This window comes from Balaenoptera ricei, chromosome 5 (assembly GCF_028023285.1).
Source record: "Balaenoptera ricei isolate mBalRic1 chromosome 5, mBalRic1.hap2, whole genome shotgun sequence".
NCBI classification, from domain to species: Eukaryota; Metazoa; Chordata; class Mammalia; order Artiodactyla; family Balaenopteridae; genus Balaenoptera; species Balaenoptera ricei.
The window spans coordinates 54,697,243-54,718,396 of NC_082643.1; the positions used below are offsets into that span (position 1 = coordinate 54,697,243).

At 34.0% G+C, this 21,154-nt stretch overlaps 1 protein-coding gene across 2 annotated transcripts in view; it reads right to left on the reverse strand.

Moving 5' to 3' along the window:
• MOB1B (MOB kinase activator 1B) overlaps positions 1 to 21,154 on the reverse strand; it is a 131,402-nt gene that overhangs the window by 17,462 nt on the left and 92,786 nt on the right. Inside the window, exons 8-10 of one of the 2 annotated variants that reach the window (XM_059922884.1) lie at positions 18,859 to 18,974; positions 17,259 to 17,349; positions 14,134 to 15,503 (exon numbers count right to left, since the gene is read on the reverse strand). In XM_059922884.1, coding sequence (XP_059778867.1) covers positions 15,477 to 15,503; positions 17,259 to 17,349; positions 18,859 to 18,974 — 234 coding nt within the window. In that variant the 3' untranslated portion in view covers positions 14,134 to 15,476. Of the gene's footprint in view, positions 1 to 14,133; positions 15,504 to 17,258; positions 17,350 to 18,858; positions 18,975 to 21,154 lie in introns of those variants that run through there. The other variant, XM_059922885.1, reaches the window with a different exon arrangement.

Below are 21,154 nucleotides of genomic sequence, written 5' to 3' on the forward strand. Positions count from 1 at the left end.
GGAAGGGTTACTGCATTTGGATTTATACGTATTAACAATAGTTCTATCATTAAGCAGTTTAGTGCCTAGTTCTTTTCTACATTATCTCATTTTATCTTTTCAATAACACTGCAGACCTAGAGGGGTGGGATAGGGAGGGTGGGAGGGAGGCTCAAGAGGGAGGGGATATGGGGATATATGTATACATATAGCTGAGTCACTTTGTTGTACAGCAGAAACTAACACAACATTGTAAAGCAATTATACTCCAATAAAGATATATTAAAAAAAAAAAACACTGCAAGTTAATAAAAAATGTTCCTGTTTTACATATGAGGATTGAGGTTCAGAGAGGCTGAATTACTTGCTCAAGGCCAGGATATAGTAAATGTAGGTCTTCCCAGGTGCTTCCTACTATATCATGTTGCCTCCCACCTAAAACTATAGAAATCACAGAAATGTAGTTTTGAAAGGACCCCCTAGGATCCCTTACAAGTTCCCTTTTGTGCAAGCACCATTTCTACAGAATCCTTTCCAGTGATCCAGTCTCTTGTAGAAATATTGGCTTATCACATTCAAATTGTGACCTCTGTGAGCCCCAGTTTTCTCATCTATAAAAGGGAATACTTCTATTTATCTCACAAGGTTATTGTGTGGATTAAATGATAAAGTATGTAAATGTCCTTTGCAAACAATAAAGCACTTTATAAATGTTCCCTGAACTTTCTTTACGAGTATGTTACACAAAATTTTATATTTGAATTTAATTTATTATAAATGGATTCTCTTTAATATATCAATATTTCTGACTTCATAATCACAAATTTAAAAAGAGCAATATATCCACAACTTTTCCTAGTAGGCAAAATTATTTTCCATTACTACTAGACATAAGACTAAGACTATAGTATAAGTTTTTCTCAAACTCTTTTGGAGACGGAGGAAAATATCAACTTTGGAACAGCTATGAGAAAGTGAATTTCATCTTTTTAATGCACAGCTACGTAAAATAATTAATGTGGCTTGCAATAGGAGAGGCTTTAAATAAACTTTCTAATATAATTTCATTAGAATTTGTGCACATGTTAAAAATATCAACACAATTATAATAATAAACATTTATTGAGCACTTAACATTTGGTAACTCATTTAATAAAATTCTTCAATTATAGGAAAATGATAATTTAACAGTTAAAGTTTAACAGTTAAAGGAAAGTTAGTGTAGGAAGCTAGTAAAATAATAATATAGGCAAAAGAAAAACTACCTACAATATATAACCTGACTTTTACTAGAGCTTTTGGTAAATTACTATATCCAACAATAGAAATGTTTCAGAACACCTTATAGATACCACAGATAAAACAGGTTAAATTTTATTACCTATAAAATGCCCAAATGTGTGCTCATTTAAAACTGATCCATGGGTAGAATATTATGTCCCTTTATCCAAGTAAATGGAAAATTAGATTTTTCTATTTACTTTGTTTCTTTAGTTTTCAAATTCATCTTAGTACATTAATCTTAAAATCTGTCATTTCCCAGATTGTTTCTGTGCTTCTTTCCTTGACATTCATAGTTTCCCTTTCTTTTCTAAGAATTTTATTCTAAAAGGCCATAAAAATATATAAGCATATATATATTTGTATGTATATGTATATATATGCACAGTATTTGCATCTTTTTCTAAACTATTATTTCTCTTGATAATAAATAAAAATCAAACCAGGACAGAAGGTTCATACCTTCCTCACCCCCTATTAAGGCAGAAAGGTGGAAATACATCATGTCTTTTGTGTCGCATAAGCCCATCTCACTAACTGAAAACACTTATTGTTTTACTTACAGCCAATGTCCTTCAAATTGCTTGTGGTGATATATTTTTTCATCAGTGATGACTGGAAAATCAAAGAAATTCAGTTTTCCACCTTCTAAGCTTCTTTTATCTCTGAATGATGCAGGCTCAAGAGTTGCCAAATGACATGGGCAAAGGCGGCCAAATAGGGCTTCCTAGCCAATCTAAAAATAGCAGATGGTGGTGGGCAGATATACCATTTCTCTCTTGTTCTTTTTATTTTTTCTAAGAGCTAGGTACCATAAACATGGCTTGTTCAAAATTAAAATGGTACAAAAAGAATTACATTCTCACTTGCCCTAAGATCTAGACATGTGGTCTGTTAGGATAATCTGTACCTTTTGCTAATAAGAAAGATGCGAAATTCAATGCACAACTATATTCTGCGTTTCTTACAGCAAGGTTCCCATACCCAATTTCCACCTACTCTGATAGGAAATCTGACCATAACTTGATGGAATCAAGGACTGCCTTTGCCTTTTTTTTTTTCCTAGAGCCCCTTAAATAATAACTATTAACATTTGTATGTTTTATAATTTAAGAGGTCCTTTCACAGCTTTTACTGGCTCCTTACAACAAGCCTGTACCTTGGAAAGGTCCTACCATTACAATTTGAAAAATGAGAAAACTGAGGCTCACAGAAGTTGAAGCTTACCCAAGCCCAGCCAGATAAAAAAGTGTGTCTTCAGATTCTACATTTGTCACACACGTGCCCACACAAACACACACGCACACACATGTACCCTCTCCCCTAAAGATTCCAACATAAAACAGCACTTAAGGATTTAACTTTCACACACACATGTAAGCATGTACAAATATATTTTATAGAGAAAATGTTACAATAAATTTGAATTAGAGGTCCTTTACAAATGCAAAAGTTCTACAAAATGTGAAAATATGAATTTACTAATCATATTAATTATATAAAGATAAATTTCTTTAAAGAAGTTCATTTTTCAAAATGATTATTCATTTAACAAAAGAAATTAAATAAAGAGTTACCATGGATATTTAAGTTTTATTTGAAGGTGGGAGCAAAGAAACAGTTTAGCAGGAAATACTAATGTGTAAGTAGCTAACTCTCAGGGGCAGGATTACAGATTTTTTTTCTTCTCATATTTTCTAACATTTCAAATTTTACAGAGCCAAGAAATTATGGGTTTAAATTTTCAAAAGTAACTTAGATGTAAGAAATTTTTTTACAATATACTTTAAGGTAAAAAAAAAAAGCAGGACATAATATTGAATCTATAGCATGACCTCAATTTAGTAAAAAAGAAAAATGTTTCTTTGTAGATATAAGTACATAAAGTTGGAAGGCAATAGTCTGCTAGGTTGGTACCTTTGAATGATAGGATCTAGGGATTACCTTATTTCAATATTTCTGCAATGTCCAAATTGTTTTAATGGGCGTGTTGTACTTTTATAAAGAAAAGAAAAATGTTTAGGTTTATTCTCAACGCCAACAGAAATCAAGTAAAGGTAAAAAAAAAAAAAAACTCAAATTATAAATCAATGGAAAAAATTAATATACCAAAATTCTAATTTATAAAACTTTCAACTTATGCCCATTAAGTATCTATCACTAAACATAAAAGTCAATAAATTTTGCTAATAATCCAATCTTAGTTTTAAAAACTCTGTATTATTACATTTTCAATACGGAATTCAGAATTTTGGTTTTTATCACTTCCCCGGGGCAGAAATATTGGACTCATAACACTAATCACAACGTTCTTTTACTTAAATAAGAAAATAGAAAGAGCAAGGGCAATTTCTAAACAGACTAAGGATAATTTATAGACATTGAGAGTTCTCTTTGTTGCAACATATCTTCTAGGAAGGGGTAGAAACATCCTTATACATCTTGCTTAAAAACAATAGATAAAAACCATAGCCTATTTTTTTAAATTTATTTTATTGTAGTTGATTTACAATGCTGTGTTAATTTCTTTTGTACAGCAAAATGATTCAGTTATATATATAACTCCCTTTCCCCCTTGGCAACCACAGGTCTGTTCTCTATGTCTGAGCCTGTTTGTTTTGTAGATAAGTTCATTTATGTCATATTTTAGATTCCACATATAAGTGGTATCATATGATATTTGCCTTCCTCTTTCTGACTTACTTCACTAAGTATAATCATCTCTAGACCCATCCATGCTGCTACAAATGGCATTATTTTATTCTTTTTTATGGCTGAGTAGTATTCCATTTTATATATGTACCACATCTTTTAAATTAATTCTTATTGGAGTATAGTTGATTTACAATGTTGTGATAGTTTCTGCTGTACAGCAAAGTGAATCAGTTATACACAAATCCACTTTTTTAGATTCTATTCCTCTATAGGTCATTACAGAGTATTGAATATAGTTCCCTGCACTATAGAATAGGTTCTAATTAGTTACCTATTTTATATATAGTAGTGTGTATATGTCAATCCCAACCTCCCAATTGATCCTCCCCTGCCCCCTTTCCCCCTTGGTAACCATAAATTCATTTTCTATATCTGTGGCTCTATTTCTTTTCTGTCAATAAGTTCATTTGTATCATGTTTTTAGATTCCACATATAAGCAATATCATATGATGTTTGTCTTTCTCTGACTTACTTCACTCAGTATGACAATCTCTAGGCCCATCCAGGTAGCTACAAATGGCATTGCTTCGTTCTTTTTTACTGAGTAATATTCCATTGTATATATGTACCACATCTTTTTTTTTAAAAACATCTTTATTGGAGTATAATTGCTTTACAATGGTGTGTTAGTTTCTGCTTTATAACAAAGTGAATCAGTTATACATATACATATATCCCCATATCTCTTCCCTCTTGCATCTCCCTCCCTCCCACACTCCCTATCCCACCCCTCTAGGTTGTCACAAAGCACCGAGCTGATCTCCCTGTGCTATGCTGCTGCTTCCCACTAGCTATCTATTTTACATTTGGTAGTGTATATATGTCCATGCCACTCTCACTTTGTCACATCTTACCCTTCCCCCTCCCCGTGTCCTCAAGTCCATTTTCTAGTAGGTCTGAGTCTTTATTCCCATCTTGCCGCTAGGTTCTTCATGACTTTTTTTTTTTTTTTTTTAGATTCCTATATGTGTGTCAGCATACAGTATTTGTTTTTCTTTCTGACTTACTGCACTCTGTATGACAGATTCTAGATCCATCCACCTCACTACAAATAACTCAATTTCGTTTCTTTTTATGGCTGAGTAATATTCCATTGTATATATGTGCCACATCTTCTTTATCCATTCCTCCATTGATGGACACTTAGGTTGCTTCCATGTCCTGGCTATTGGAAATAGTGCTGCAATGAACACTGGGGTATACGTATCTTTTCAAATTATGGTTTTCTCTGGATATATGCCCAGCAGTGGGATTGCTGGATCATATGGCAACTCTATTTTTAGTTTTTTGAGGAACCTCCATACTGTTTTCCAAGTGGCTGCACCAATTTACATTCCCAACAACAGTGTAGGAGGCTTCCTTTTTCTCCACACCCTCTCCAGCATTTGTTATTTGTAGACTTTTTAATGATGGCCATTCTGAACGGTAGGAGGTAGTACCTCATTGTAGTTTTGATTTGCATTTCTCTAATAATTAGCAATGTTGATCATCTTTTCATGCGCCTGTTGGCCATCTGTAGGTCTTTGGAGAAATGTCTATTTAGGTCTTCTGCCCATTCTTCGAATTGGTTGAAAAACCATAGCCTATTAATCTCATCTACTTACCAAGAGAAGGAAGTTCTCTTGGTGTTAGAAATATCAAGCATCAAATTCTCCTGAGAGTTCTCCGTAACAAATATTTATTAATTTTATAATCTGAAAATAAAGCTACTTTATTTCAAAGAACGTTTACATTCAGAAATGAAAAATCATAATTTTCTGAAACATTAATGGAGATAGCAAAAATGTTTATATTCAGCACCATGCAAAAAGTAAAGGCACAAAAAAAGTAAAAGCACAGAAAGTAAAAATAAAGGAAAATGCTAAGAACTTACACAACTTAATCTCCTTTATCACTTCAAACTTCCTCAAGGGGAAGAGTGATTCCTAACAACTTAGATGTTCTTTCATCAGTCCCTGGCATGCAGTAGGAGATCAATAAATATTTGCTGAATAAATAAATTTAATATTAAATGAAAACCTTCTCCCAAGAATCTCAACCACCACTCCAATCCCACTCACCAGAGGTAACAACAATGAAGTTTGGTGAATCTCTCTCTCCACACACCATAACTATTTCCACTCAAAAAATACAGTGATTATCCTACTATAGTTCCACTTTATTCACTCTTTTTTTTTTTTATAACTGCACAAACTTACCAATTTTCCAGATGCTTTCAGCAACCAAGATATTGAATGAAAGGAAATTAAAGTACTAATAGTAATGGCTAACATGCATTGAGCATTGTTCTAAATGCTTTATATATACTACACATTAAAATTGTACAACTTTATAAGTAGGTACTATTACTTATGGCCCTCTTATAAAGAAATTTTAAAATATTACTTTCCCAAGATTATAATGACTTGCCTAACGTTAGACAATTAGTGGCAGGGCCAGGATTTGAAGCCAGCAGTCTGTCTTGGGAGCCTGTGTTCTTAATCATTACTGCCTCTGTGATGTTAAAAATACTAAAGATAAATTCTTACTTAACAACAGCTGACTGTTGGTATATACCGAATGTAAACATAACAGGACACAATGTTTGGGTCTGTTTGGTTTTTTTTAACTATACCAGAACCTTGTACTAAGGATTGCCTTCAAAGCAACCATACCAATAGGTTATGTGTTGTTTAGAGTCTGCCGTTAGTCAAAAACATTTGAATTAGCAAAAAACGTATGAATTTCCTTCACATATATTTCATAAACTGAACAAGAAAAGAAATCTAAGTGCCTTACTGTTACCTTCTTTTATGGCTAAAAGCAGCTTTTTTCAAGTTTTACTATCCATTTTGTTCATTAGACTCGCCACTAAATGATTTATGGTCATTAAAAAAACAAAAACAAAAAAACAAAAAAACAAAAAACTATATCCAGTCACACACACAAAAAGAACCTGAATCACATTTAAACAGTTATATAACTCAGATTCTAAACTCAGATCCAAGAGTGTTTTGAATAATGGCAGAATCTTTGGAATAAACATATAGTCTCTCAAGGTAACTATTCTGAAAAGGACAATATTCAATTGTCTATTTAAGGTCAGTCTGTTAAAAATTAGTTATCATACTTAATAAGTTTATTTCACTTACTAATCTAGCAACCAGTTCATGTCAACCATCAGCAAAATAATAACTGATGACCATACCGTCTATTCTGTCCCCAAGGCAGGAATTTGATAACTAGTATTCTAAGCTCTGTACAACATATCAAAATAGTGTTGCTGAGCCGAGTGAAGCATAAATTGTTTCATAACATTAGCCAGTTTCCTAATTTACTCTTCTAATATAAAGTGATTCCACTCTAGCTGACAGTAACAGCAAGGACAAAATGGCAGCTTTAGAAGATGCCTTATCTTTGAATGAATCTTATTAGTTTAAACAAGGGATAATGGTAAAAACAGTGCATACACACACATATAAATATATTCAATATCACCAAATACTACCAACATTTTGAAGTGATGCCAAGTAACATTAAAAGGTGATATGTTTCAGAAGATGGGTCAATCGAAAATCAGGTTTCACCTAACTCTGTTACTGAATCACTTTCTAGATCATGGTTTTGTTAAGTAAAACTTCCTTCTTGGAAAAATAAGCATCAGTCTGAGCTCCACGCAGTTCCACAGAACAGTAAAAATAACTGTTAAGTTTCTTTGTATACATAATTGCTAAGCAAATGGTAAACAGTCTTGCAAGATAACCCTTAACAAACAGTCTAATGAGTGAACATTAGAAAATTAAGTTTCCTGGCAACCTGTTAGGCATAATTATCTAACCAATCACTATCCCATAAAAAAACAATTGGTATTATTCAATTAATACCTAGAGAAGCCCCTGGGAGTTGGGTACCGGACTTTCTTATAGTAAAATAATTCTAAAAGCATTGCCTTTTTGATTGCCTGTATTTATTCTGACAGCTCATTTTCTTCCCTCCCCAACATCTGTACACATAAAATCTCACTCAATAAAGTTTTTATTACTCAATTAATGCTTTTGCTCTGGTAATGCAAAAGACCTCTCATCAGCTCCTATCTTTTCCCAACCACTCATCATCAAGATTGTGATGCTTGGATTAGAGGCAGAGCAGAGGAAAGAACCAAGTATACAATGACCTCATGTGGCAAAGGGCTACAATTACTGATTTCACTATAAAATAATCATGGGCTTAAACTACTTTTGTTATCGGATTTTTATTTTCAAATTGCTATTTTAAATGGGCATGAAATACTAGACAGAGTTAGGGACGGAAAGAAAAATGACCCTAGATATAAAGAGCAGAAGTAAAACTAGAGTCGCTACTCACTAAAATAAAATGAAACCCCACTCTAGAGAGTCAAAATATCTGGGTTTTGTTTCAGCTTTAGTCTTTGTGGGATCTTGAGAAATCCCTCAGCCTCTCACATCTGTAAAACGGTGATAAATTTTGTCTACCACAGAGTCTAAGTTACAATGGTTAAGAAAGGATTTTAATATCTGATATTTAATGATTCTTTTATTCTATTTATGGTACTTGTTATTCTATACCTAAAATATTTTTAAGGTAATCATAAAAACATAAACCAAAAACTAAAGTACTGATACCTAGTTTGACTTCTAATTATCACCTTTTATATTCTAGTACAATGGACATTGATCTGTGTAGTACGTATTTTATTCTAGGCACAGAACTAAAATTAAATGAATTCAAAGAGTAGCCATATTAATAATAATCTTCTTTGAGGATGGTCTTAATTCTTAAAAGAAACACTTTGATATTTATCAATTCAAAATCTGCCAAAACAGAACTTGGTGTTAATTTTTTGTGAAATCTTTGAACCAAACCCAAATCTTCATTCATACAAAATATTCTGAGAACATCAATATCATATTAAGAATTTATACCTCATTAAACATACAATTACAGAGCTGCAGTCACAGTAATTTTTTAAAAGGTGGGGGAAAGGGAGTATGTAAAACTGAATCGAATTCAAATTACATACCTATCCCTCACTTAATGTCTTTTATTACTGAAAAAAAAGCTGTCACTAAGTAAAAAGCTTTAAGTGAAATACCTTCCATTAATTTTAATGGGGCACATTATATTATATCCTAAGATACCAAAAATGTATCGATTGAATAATAACAAGTTTACAAGAAATACACAATATAGATTGTGCATAAAATATATTGTAAACAAGGTTTACTGTACTTGCCAAGGAAGAAAATTTGATAGTCAGTGACGGCTGGTGGAGGAGAGGAATAAAGAAATCATTCTTTGGAAGGTGAGTTCTGCTTTCTGTACCATTTCCCCCCACCAATCTTCCACCCTTTTGGGGACTAATGGTTATCTGGCATTCAAACGCCACTTAAAATTAAGTTATAACAAAAAAACACCTTTAGGAAACTTCAAAACACATGGAAATGACATCTACATATAACAGACGAGAGTCCTAAAAGATATAACTTTTTCATTCCTCTCATTTCACATACTTATGCAAAGCAAAATTACCTGATGTACAGTTCAAGTGTGTTCAAAATGATAATCTCTGTGTAGTGTCAAGTAAATTATTATGTTTTTGTCTGAGCTGGAAATGTTTAAATATTGTTCTTTATTGCATACTTGTTTAGTATATTTTAGAGTAGGAAGAGTCTTTATACCCAAGGAGAAAAAAAAAAGGTGATTATCTGAACAATGACATAATCATTTAAAAGATGTTACGGTAGAAAGTTATTACTGAACAGCTCTTATGGGGGAGGACTGTATTTAAACATTTTTGGCATTACTAATCTCAGTACTAATAAATTTTATAATTAATAACAACATTCCAAGGCACTACACAGAATAAGGAAAAAAATGAATTATGGCAAACCTGCCTTCATTTTTCAATATTCTACTCTCTAACTGAAGATGAGAAAAAACGATTTCATTATACAAATAAATTCTTAAAAGGAGAAAAACCTTATTAGGATAACCTCAAAAAGCACCCAAAGTGTTACTAAACCTAAGTAGCTCATACCTCTAGGAAATGCAAAATTACCCAACTTCAAGACTTAATATGAAGCTACAGTAAGGACTTCACTGTCAGTCCAGTGGTTAAGACTCCAGGCTTCCACCACAGGGGGGCACGGGTTTGATCCCTGGTGGGGGAACTAAGATCCCGCATGACGCGTGTCGCGGCCAAAAATAAAATAAAATTAAAAATAAAACAGAATAGAGAGCCTAGAAATAAAGCCACATATTTATAGTCAACTGATCTTCAGCAAAGGAGCGAAGGCAATTCAATTAAACAAAGCTAGTCTTTCAGCAAATGGTGCTGACAACTGGACCTCCACATGCAAAAAAATGAATCTAGATGCAGATCGTACACCCTTCATAAAAATTAACTCAAAATGGATCACAGATCTAAAAATAAAATGCATTAATTATAAAACTCCTAGAGGATAACATAGGAGAAAACCTAGATGACCTTGGATACGGCGATGAAGTTTCCGATACAACACAAGGTATGGGGCTTCCCCAGTGGTGCAGTGGTTAAGAATCTGTCTGCCAATGCAGGGGACATGGGTTCGAGCCCTGGTCCAGGAAGATCCCACATGCTGTGGAGTAACTAAGCCCATGTGCCACAACTACTGAGCCTGCGGTCTAGAGCCTGCAAGCCACAACTACTGAGCCCACATGCCACAACTATTGAAGCCCGTGCACCTAGAACCCGTGCTTCGCAACAAGAGAAGCCACCGCAATGAGAAGCCCGCGCACGGCAATGAAGAGCAGCCCCTGCTCGCTGCAACTAGAGAAAGCCTGCAAGCAGCAACGAAGACCCAACGCAGCCAAAAATAAATAAATAAATTAAATTAAATTAAAAAACAAAACAAAACAAAAGGTATGATCGGGCTTCCCTGGTGGTGCAGTGGTTGAGAATCTGCCTGCCAATGCAGGGGACACGGGTTCGAGCCCTGGTCTGGGAAGATCCCACATGCCGCGGAGCAACTAGGCCCGTGAGCCACAACTACTGAGCCTGCGCGTCTGGAGCCTGTGCTCTGCAACAAGAGAGGCCACGATGGTGAGAGGCCTGCGCACCGCGATGAAGAGTGGCCCCCGCTTGCCGCAACTAGGGAAAGCCCTCGCACAGAAACGAAGACCCAACACAGCCAAAAATAAAAATAAAAATAAATTAAAAAAAAAAAACCTAAAGAAGAAATACATGGCGAATATCTTTAAAAAAAAAAAAAAAAGGTATGATCCATGAAAGAAATAATTGATAAGCTGGACTTCATTAAAATTAAAAACTTCTGCTCTGCAAAAGACAATGTCAAGAGAATAAGATAAACCATAGATAGGAGAAATATTTGCAAAAGACATATTTGATAAAGGACTATTACCTAAAACATACAAAGAACTCTTAAGCCTTAGTATTAAGAAAATGAACCCAATTAAAAAAAGACAAAAGACTTTAATGGACACCTCACCAAAGAAGATATATAGATGGAAAGACGGTTAACATCATGTCATTAGGGAATTGCAAATTAAAATAAGATACAACAACATACCTATTAGAATGGCCAAAATCCAAACCACTGACAACAAATGCTGTCAAGATGTAGAGCAACAAGAACTCTCAGTCATTGCTGGCGGAAAGGCAAAATGATACAACCATTTTGGTAGACAGTTTGGCAATTTCTCAGAAACCTAAACAAACTCTTACCATATGATCCAGCAATTGCACTCCTTGGAATTTACTCAAATGAACTGAAAACTTATGTCCTCATAAAAACTTGTACACCGATGTTTAAAGTAGTTTTATTCATAATTGCCAAAACTTGGAAGCAACCAAGATGTCCCTCAGTAGGTGAGAGGATAAACTATGGTACATCCAGACAACAGAATAGTTTTCAGTGCTAAAAAGTAATGAACTATCAAGCCATGAGAAGACATGGAGGAAATTAACTGCAAATTACTAAGTGAAAGAAGCCACTGAAAAAGCTCCCTACTGAATGATTCCAACTCCATGACATTCTGAAAAAAGGCAAAACTATGGAGACAATAAAAAAATGAGTGATTGCCAGAGTTTAGGGGAGAGGAATGAACAGACACAGAGGATTTTCAGGGCAGGGAAACTATTTTGTATGATACTACAATGGTGGTTACATGTCATTATTCATTTGTCAAAACCCACAGAAGATACAATACTGAGTAAACCCTAACGCAAACTATGGACTTTGAGTGGTAATGATGTGTCAGTGTAGGTTCACTGATTATAAAAGACATACCACTCTGTTGGGGGATGTTGCTTTTGGAGGAGGCTGTGCAAGTATGGGGGCAGAGAGTACATGGGAACTCTGTACTTTCCACTCAATTCTCCTGTGAACCTAAAACTGTTCTAAAAAATGAAAATAAAAACTATTAAAAATAAGTTCTGTAGTTTAGTTAACAGTAGTATACCAAAGTCAATTGCCTAGTCATGATAATACACTATTGTTAAGTAAAATGTTACCATGGGTGTACACAGGAACTCTAATAATTTTGCAACTTTTGTAAATCTAAAATTATTTCCCCCCCCAAAAAATTTTTTTCAAAGGAAAGAGGTAAGGGCTTCCCTGGTGGCGCAGTGGTTGAGAATCCGCCTGCCAGTGCAGGGGACACGGGTTCGAGCCCTGGTCTGGGAAGATCCTACACGACGTGGAGCAACTAAGCCCGTGCACTGCAACTACTCAGCCTGCGCTCTAGAGCCCGCGAGCCACAACTACTGAAGCCCGTGGGCCTAGAGCTTGTGCTCCGCAACAAGAGAAGCCACCACAATGAGAAGCCCGCGCACCGCAACAAAGAGTAGCCCCCACTCGCCGCAACTAGAGAAAGCCTGCAAGCAGCAAGGAAGACCCAACGCAGCCAAAAAATAAATAAAATAAAATAAAATAAATAAATAAATAAAGGAAAGAGGTTAAGATTTTTCAAATGAGGAAGGCTATTATCTACCAGGATTTGTAATACTTTAAGCAACTTATCTAGCATTTTTCTGTAGGTAATGAGATTTATACCTCTACGTAAAAAACACTCTGGGACTCCTTGTCTTTTAAAATATAACAGACCTGATTTCTAGGGGCTTGGTAAACACTGCTCTAAGTTTCAGGCATAAAAGATGAGAAAACTCTGAATGAAGGGATAAGTCTTGTACAATTAATCACCTTCTTAGAAGAGTAAACTATAAAAAGTAGTACATATACTTTGAAGAAAGATGATCTGATAGGGAAGACAGGATTCAAGAGATAATGCAGACCACTAGGCTCAATACCCTTGTGCTCACCCAGTGGTACAGCTTTTAAGTAATGACAAATAATAATTTTTTAAGCTTCTTTTCAATTTTACATATTTAAAAAGTCATTAAGCTAAACATTTTTAAAGGTTGTGGAAAATCTCTGAAATATGTCTCCACTTAAAATAGAGTCAATGTTAATTTATATAAACCACTGTCAATCTTTATATATTCATAATTTTCTTCAAAAGTAGAATAAATTTTCATTCTAAAAGAAATGCAATCATTTCAATGAGTGTAAGCTCCATGAGAGTTCATGATATTTTTACTTATTTATTAAGCAAATATTTAATTTAGTAACAAATTCATTTATATCAAACACAAATCTATACAATATCATGAGACAATTTAAATATCTATGGCAATTACAGATTTGAAACAAGTCTCTTTTTCAAAGATCAGTGCATCTAAACTGTTTAACTCACTAAATTATCATCTCTGAATATCAAGAAACCAAAAACAAGAAATGATATTTTAAAAAGGAAGATGATAGTTTCAAAGTAAAAGTAACTCTTCCTCTCGTTTAAAAACAGAGAATTTTTCTAAAATGGCAAGTAGAAAGGTTAAATACAAAGAAAACACACTGCACACTGCACACCTTAAATAAACAAAGTTGAAAGAAATCTATACGTACAGACCTAAATCTATATATACAGACCTAAAATGAACCCATGCAGATTGTTTTAAATTACAACTATTTTACCCCTTGCTTGCTTTATTAATATATGTATTTACTAACATATAATCAACAAAAAATGATAATGCTTTCAAGATATATAACATAAAGCAAGATCATTTTTATCAGTAATTTCTCTTAAAGGAGGGGGAAAAAAACTTCAGGTATAATCCAACAGAGAAGCAAAGCAAACTATGAAGTGAGAGGTGATGATGATGTTCTCAAAGTAGAAATGTGTGACTTTTATTTACTTTTAAATAAAACTTTAAATAGTAGGCTGCCTAATTAATCCAGACAGTAGGGAAAGTAGGAGGCAGGAAATAAGAGCTGGGACTAACTAAACAGACTTAACTGCTAAGAAGAAAATCTACCTTGTCTTCAGTTTCCCTTTTGACAGCTCACCAAGTATAAAGAAAGACTACTCATTCCCAGTATAGCATCAATAAAAAATAAAATGGAAAAATGTATCCCTCACTATGTCCCACTAACATTTTCCCTATAAAAATGGGAAGAAATTAAGGAAAACTATAATTCCACCTCAAATGACTTAAAGACAATCATAGTTTAAGCCAATCTTTTAACTATAATAGTAATACTCCATTCTAAAAGAATGGTCTGAGAAGGGAAAAAGCAGGTAGCTATTTAAGTTCCAAATAAATTCAATCTTTCTATTCATGTAATAATCTTCAGTTACCTTTTAAGTATAGAAACATTTTCTCTTTAATCCTACAAAATCCCATGCAAAAGATGAAGCCTCACTCATACCATAGATGTAGACACAAAGGCAGGAAAAAGATTAAATGATTTATAAATTATGCCATTACAAACCGGGAACAAAGTCTAACCTGCTTCTCTACAAATGTATTATAGACACATTAATAAGTCAGTGAAGTAACTAAATACTAAACCTGGTCTTATCTTCCACATAAATTAAGGTAGAAGGGAAGGCACCTAATCAAAAGCATTTAAAATAAAACCTCATCATACTTTTCCTAGGGATTCCTTAAATTCCACTTTTCAATTTTTAACAGGTACACTAATTTACACAGGACACATTACCATTTACTATGTAACATTAAAGTTTGTAGTTAAGAAATTGGTCACTGAGATGAGAAGCACCAGAAAAAAAAAAAAAAGTCAACCGGCTGAGGAGGATAATAGAGGAGAAAGACAGAAGGAGGCTGGGTCCTTTATGATGCAGCTTAGCCACTATAATGATTCTGGAACCATCTACCCCCAGACATCTTGTTGTAAGGGATACTTAAATGTCTTTCTTTTTTCAAAGCCCCAAAAAAGAAAAGAAGAAAAAAACAAAAAAGAAAAAAGAAAAACTAGCTATAAACTTTTGTATAGGATTCATTAAAGAAAATTTTTTTCTTGGAACAAAAATAGTTAAAAACTTGGGTTTAGAAGAGAGACTTGTATGAATATGGACCTATGAAGACACAAAGCTGAAGTATGTGTAATCATTTGGCTGCCTGTAGTCTTCAGCAAGATCACAAAGTGCTCAAAAATTCTTTTACCTGAGGGGAGGAAAAAAATATTAATATAATTCCTTGGCTAATTTGAGATATCTAATATTCATTTTCAATTAAAAGTATCTACACAGTTGAAGACCTCAACTGTATAAGTAACTCTATCACAAAGCCATATCATTTAGTTTCAAAAGAAATATTAACAAATACTTCAGTATTAGAAGATGAATGACCTAAAATGTCATCACAGGAGTTATTAAATTTACATCTAAGATTGATACAGTTCTATAACAGCCATAACACTAATTTTATTATCTCTTTATAATACCACAGACCACTGACATGTGCAGCTTTAGTATTGATAACATTAATAATTGCAACGGTTTAATAAGTCTAAAGGTCCTGATTATGTATGTAATCTATGTAATAGATTTATAATTTTTCTGAAGCACAAATCTGAATCATATATACACACTGTAATATTAGTATGTGAGGAAAGGTCATATAAGTAGTGAATGAACTTAGCCAACTGGCCAACGTCACAATTCAAGATACTGCTCTCTACATATTCTAGACTGCACAGTAATTCTCCTGAATAGACAAAGATTATTGCCTTGCAAAAATACCTGAAAAAGAAAGCAAACCTCTAGCAAAACTAATTAAACCAAAAATAAATAATAATATGAAATGGTGATTATTAATCAAAATACAGCAGTGTTAGATAAAATTAAAAAGTGGTTTTACAGATTTATCTAGTTAAAATGATGGTTGGCTATTAGTACTACAATGGCTGACTTAATTTTATTTATTTTATTTTAACAGTATCACAAGTGAATTCTGTACTATGTTTTTTAACATCATTAAATTAGTATGAAGAGGTCACTTGAATTTTCCAGATATGCTTGTCTTTATATCATGGGAAAAACAACTATATGCTATAGTAGTTATCTATAAATGGTGAGATTTTCAAAATTCTTGAGATACATCCCTTATAAATGTTAAATACCTATTATAGTAAACAGCAGACATTCTGTGACAGGAAAAAAGAAACATAAAATTTCTCTCAAAACTAAACAAACAACAAAAAAATGTGGCTTCTTCTTTAGCTCTTAGATCACTAAGTTAATTAACATGGATATAAGGATATTTATACAAATCCCATTACTATTCTCTCTCAAGTGTTCATCAATAGGTTCTCTGCCAGTCCCTTTATGAATATGAGCACCACTCACTTTATAGAATATAGTCAACTTCCAAATATATGGAGGATAGATCAACTCTGATTAGGACAATGACCCAATGATTAGGCAGTGCCAAGTTATCACTGACAAGGTCCCAAATAGAACTCAAAACTAAAAATCTTTAATCTCAAGACTCTAGTTAATATAAAAATGGATGAGATCCATATCCTACAGATTCAAACATCTTCCATACTGAATTTAGTTGAAAAAGTTTAATTTCACAAATAGTTCATTATTATCTAAAGATTGGTGGTATAGAGAAGAGGGGAAGAAAAGAGAACAAAGCAGAGGAGAGTGAGAAAGAACTTTTGTTAACATGGTTACCCTTATAATACAGATAAAGAAACTAAAGGATAAAGAAGGTCCTCATTTTAGCTAAGGCTACAAAGCTAGAAGTTGAACTTAAGATGAGAATCTAAACAGTCTAAATCCCTCTAAAGCTCTTAACTGTCTCTTAATATAACTTTATGTAATCTTTCCTTAGAAAATTGTTTTCTCACAAAGTTAGAACACTTCTTTAGACAAGACAAAACAAACATTTATAGTCTTTGTATAAATCTACCTTTTCAACCAGACTGTCGTGTTTGTCTTTAAAGTCTTCATTAACATCCAGTGTTAAGATAGGCACTTCTTGTAGATAATCAAAGTTGGTTCTGTTTGAAAAGAGAGAGATGAACAAAATAATTAGAAAAAGCAACAAATAAAAGAGAAATACTAAAAATTTATTCTTACGTCTTCACTGGAAAACAAAATGTATATTAAAATTATCCTGCCAAGTACTTCATCTGGCAGCCCCTTCTTTCTCACCTAGATTTACTATACATGTCTAAAAACCTCAGGTATAAAATATATAAAGTTAGGCATTGTGAAATGTAATTCTCCTCAAAAACCAAAATCATACCATAAAGTAGGAATGCTTGCTTTTTCTTAGAATTTTGCTGTCTTTTTTTTTTAATACATTTATTTATTTATTTTTGGCTGCGTTGGGTCTTCGGTGCTGCACATGGGCTTTCTCTACTTGTGGAGAGCAGGGGCTAGCTACTCTTCTTGCGGAGCGTGGGCTTCTCATTGTGGTGGCTTCTCTTGTTGCGGAGCACAGGCTCTAGGTGCGAGGGCTTCAGTAATTGTGGCGCATGGGCTTAGTTGCTCCACGGCATGTGGGATCTTCCTGGATCAGGGCTCGAACCTGTGTCCCCTGCATTGGCAGGCGGATTCTTAACCACTGCGCCACCAAGGAAGTCCAGGAATGTTTTCATTTTATAGATGAGAAAACTAAAGCTCAGGGAGGTCACTCTGAGGCTCAGAGATTGTCTAAGGTTGCACACTAATAAGTGAGGTGCGTCTGAACCAAGATCTGACTAATGACAAAGTACAGTGATCTAAGAAACAAACTGGAAATATCTTAAAATTCTCTCTGAAAGAGTATAGGTATATCTCAGAGATACTGCAGGTTTGGTTCCAGACCACTGCAATAAAGTGAATACCACAACAAAGCAAATATTGCAACAAAGCAAGTCACACAAATTTTTTGGTTTCCCTGTGCATACAAAAGTTACATTTATTCTATACTGCAGTCTATTAAGTGTGCAATAGCATTATGTCTAAAAAAAAGTACATACCTTAATTTAAAAATACTTTATTGCTAAAAAATGCTAACCATCATCTGAGCCTTTAGTGAGTCATAATCTTTTTGCTGGTGAAGGGTTTAAAATATTGCAAGAATTTATAAAATGTGATGTTGAGACACAACATTAGGAAATGCTGTTGGAAAAATGGTGCCAACAGACTTGCTTGACACAGGGTTGCCACAGACCTTCCATATGTAAGAAATGCAGCATGTGCGAAGCACAATAAAGTGAAGTGCTATACAACAAGGTATGCTTGTACCTAAATAATGTATACAGATATATTTCCTACTTTATCCCTTAATGTGAAATTCCATATATTATGCTGTAAATACTGCTGGGGGAGATTAGCTGTAAAAACTTTAAGAAAATAGGATCTCATTGCAATAAAAAGAATCAAAATCCATACTTAATTCTGGGAGATCCTACAATACTAATAAATAAAAATGGCTAAAAATGAAAAATTATACATGATTTGGATTAAAATTTGATAAAGGAATTTAAAATGAATAGTAAATAAGAATAAGGAAGTCTTACTTTAGTGTTCTATGCAGGAGCCAGCTTTCATGCTTATAGTGAAGCTTCTCTAAGTATTCAAGAGGAATGCCTTGTTCTTCATTTCTTCCCCGTAAATATATTCTATTCAAGCATTTCTAAAAGCAAGCAATAAGAAACAGGTAGGAGGAGTGGAGAAGGCAAGGAACAATTATTCTTGCCAGCTGCCATTAAATTTTTCCTTAGTGTCTCTTTAGTTATGCTAGCCAAAATCTCTATTTATTTTCCCTAGGAAGTTGAAGTAGTTCATTTCCCTCTCCTTGTGCTTTTCAACCATTTGGTAGCTCTAAACCAAGTGTTACTCTCAAAAATAAGTCAAAATATGTGTATAAACTTTTGGCATCCATACTTGAAATACACTATATAAAATAAGTTTAGTTAAAAAACAAATAATTTACCTGTGATAAACCATGATGGAAAAAAATATGAAAAAGAATATAAATATGTATAACTGAGTCACTCTGCAGTACAGCAGAAATTAAACACAACGTTGTAAATCAACTATTCTTCAATAAAATTTTGTTAAAAATTTAAAAGTTCAGGGACTTCCCTGGTGGCGCAGGGGTTAAGAATCTGCCTGCCAGAGGAAGGAACACTCCCAAACTCATTCTATGAGGCCACCATCACCCGGATACCAAAACCAGACAAAGATACTACAAAAAAAGAAAATTACAGACCAATATCACTGATAAATATACATGCAAAAATCCTCAACAAAATACTAGCAAACAGAATCCAACAACACATTAAAAGGATCATATACCATGATCAAGTGGGATTTATCCCAGGGATGCAAGGATTCTTCAATATACGCAAATCAATCAATGTGATACACCATATTAACAAATTGAAGAATAAAAACCATATGATCATCTCAATAGATGCAGAAAAAGCTTTTGACAAAATTCAACACCCATTTATGATTAAAAACTCTCCAGAAAGTGGGCATAGAGGGAACCTACCTCAACATAATAAAGGCCATATACGACAAACCCACAGCAAACATCATTCTCAATGGTGAAAAACTGAAAGCATTTCCTCTAAGATCAGGAACGAGACAAGGATGTCCACTCTCACCACTATTATTCAACATAGTTTTGGAAGTCCTAGCCACGGCAATCAGAGAAGAAAAAGAAATAAAAGGAATACAAATTGGAAAAGAAGAAGTAAAACTGTCACTGTTTGCAGATGACAAGATACTATACATAGAGAATCCTAAAAATGCCACCAGAAAACTACTAGAGCTAATCAATGAATTTGGTAAACTTGCAGGATACAAAATTAATGCACAGAAATCTCTTGCATTCTTATACACAAATGATGAAAAATCTGAAAGAGAAATTATGGAAACACTCCCAAATACCATTGCAACAAAGAGAATAAAATACCTAGGAATAAACCTACCTAGGGAAACAAAAGACCTGTATGCAGAAAACTATAAGACACTGATGAAAGAAATTAAAGATGATACCAACAGATGGAGAGATATACCATGTTCTTGGATTGGAAGAATCAACATTGTGAAAATGACTGTACTACCCAAAGCAATCTACAGATTCAGTGCAATCCCTATCAAACTACCAGTGGCATTTTTCACAGAACTAGAACAAAAAATTTCACAATTTGTATGGAAACACAAAAGACCCCAAATAGCCAAAGCAATCTTGAGAAAGAAAAACGGAGCTGGAGGAATCAGGCTCCCTGACTTCAGACTATACTACAAAGCTACAGTAATCAAGACAGTATGGTACTGGCACAAAAACAGAAATATAGGTCAATGGAACAGGATAGAAAGCCCAGAGATAAACCCACGCACATATGGTCACCTTATCTTTGATAAAGGAGGCAAGAATATACAATGGAGAAAAGACAGCCTCTTCAATAGTGGTGCTGGGAAAACTGGACAGCTACATGTAAAAGAATGAAATTAGAACACTCCCTAACACCATACACAAAAATAAACTCAAAATGGATTAAAGGCCTAAATGTAAGGCCAGACACTATAAAACTCTTAGAGGAAAACATAGGCAGAACACTCTATGACATAAATCACAGCAAGATCCTTTTTGACCCACCTCCTAGAGAAATGGAAATAAAAACAAAAATAAACAAATGGGAGGATATGGGGAGGGGGAAGGGTAAACTGTGACAAAGTGAGAGAGTGGCATGGACATATATACACTACCAAACGTAAAATAGATAGCTAGTGGGAAGCAGCCGCATAGCACAGGGAGATCAGCTCGGTGGTTTGTGACCACCTAGAGGGGTAGGATAGGGA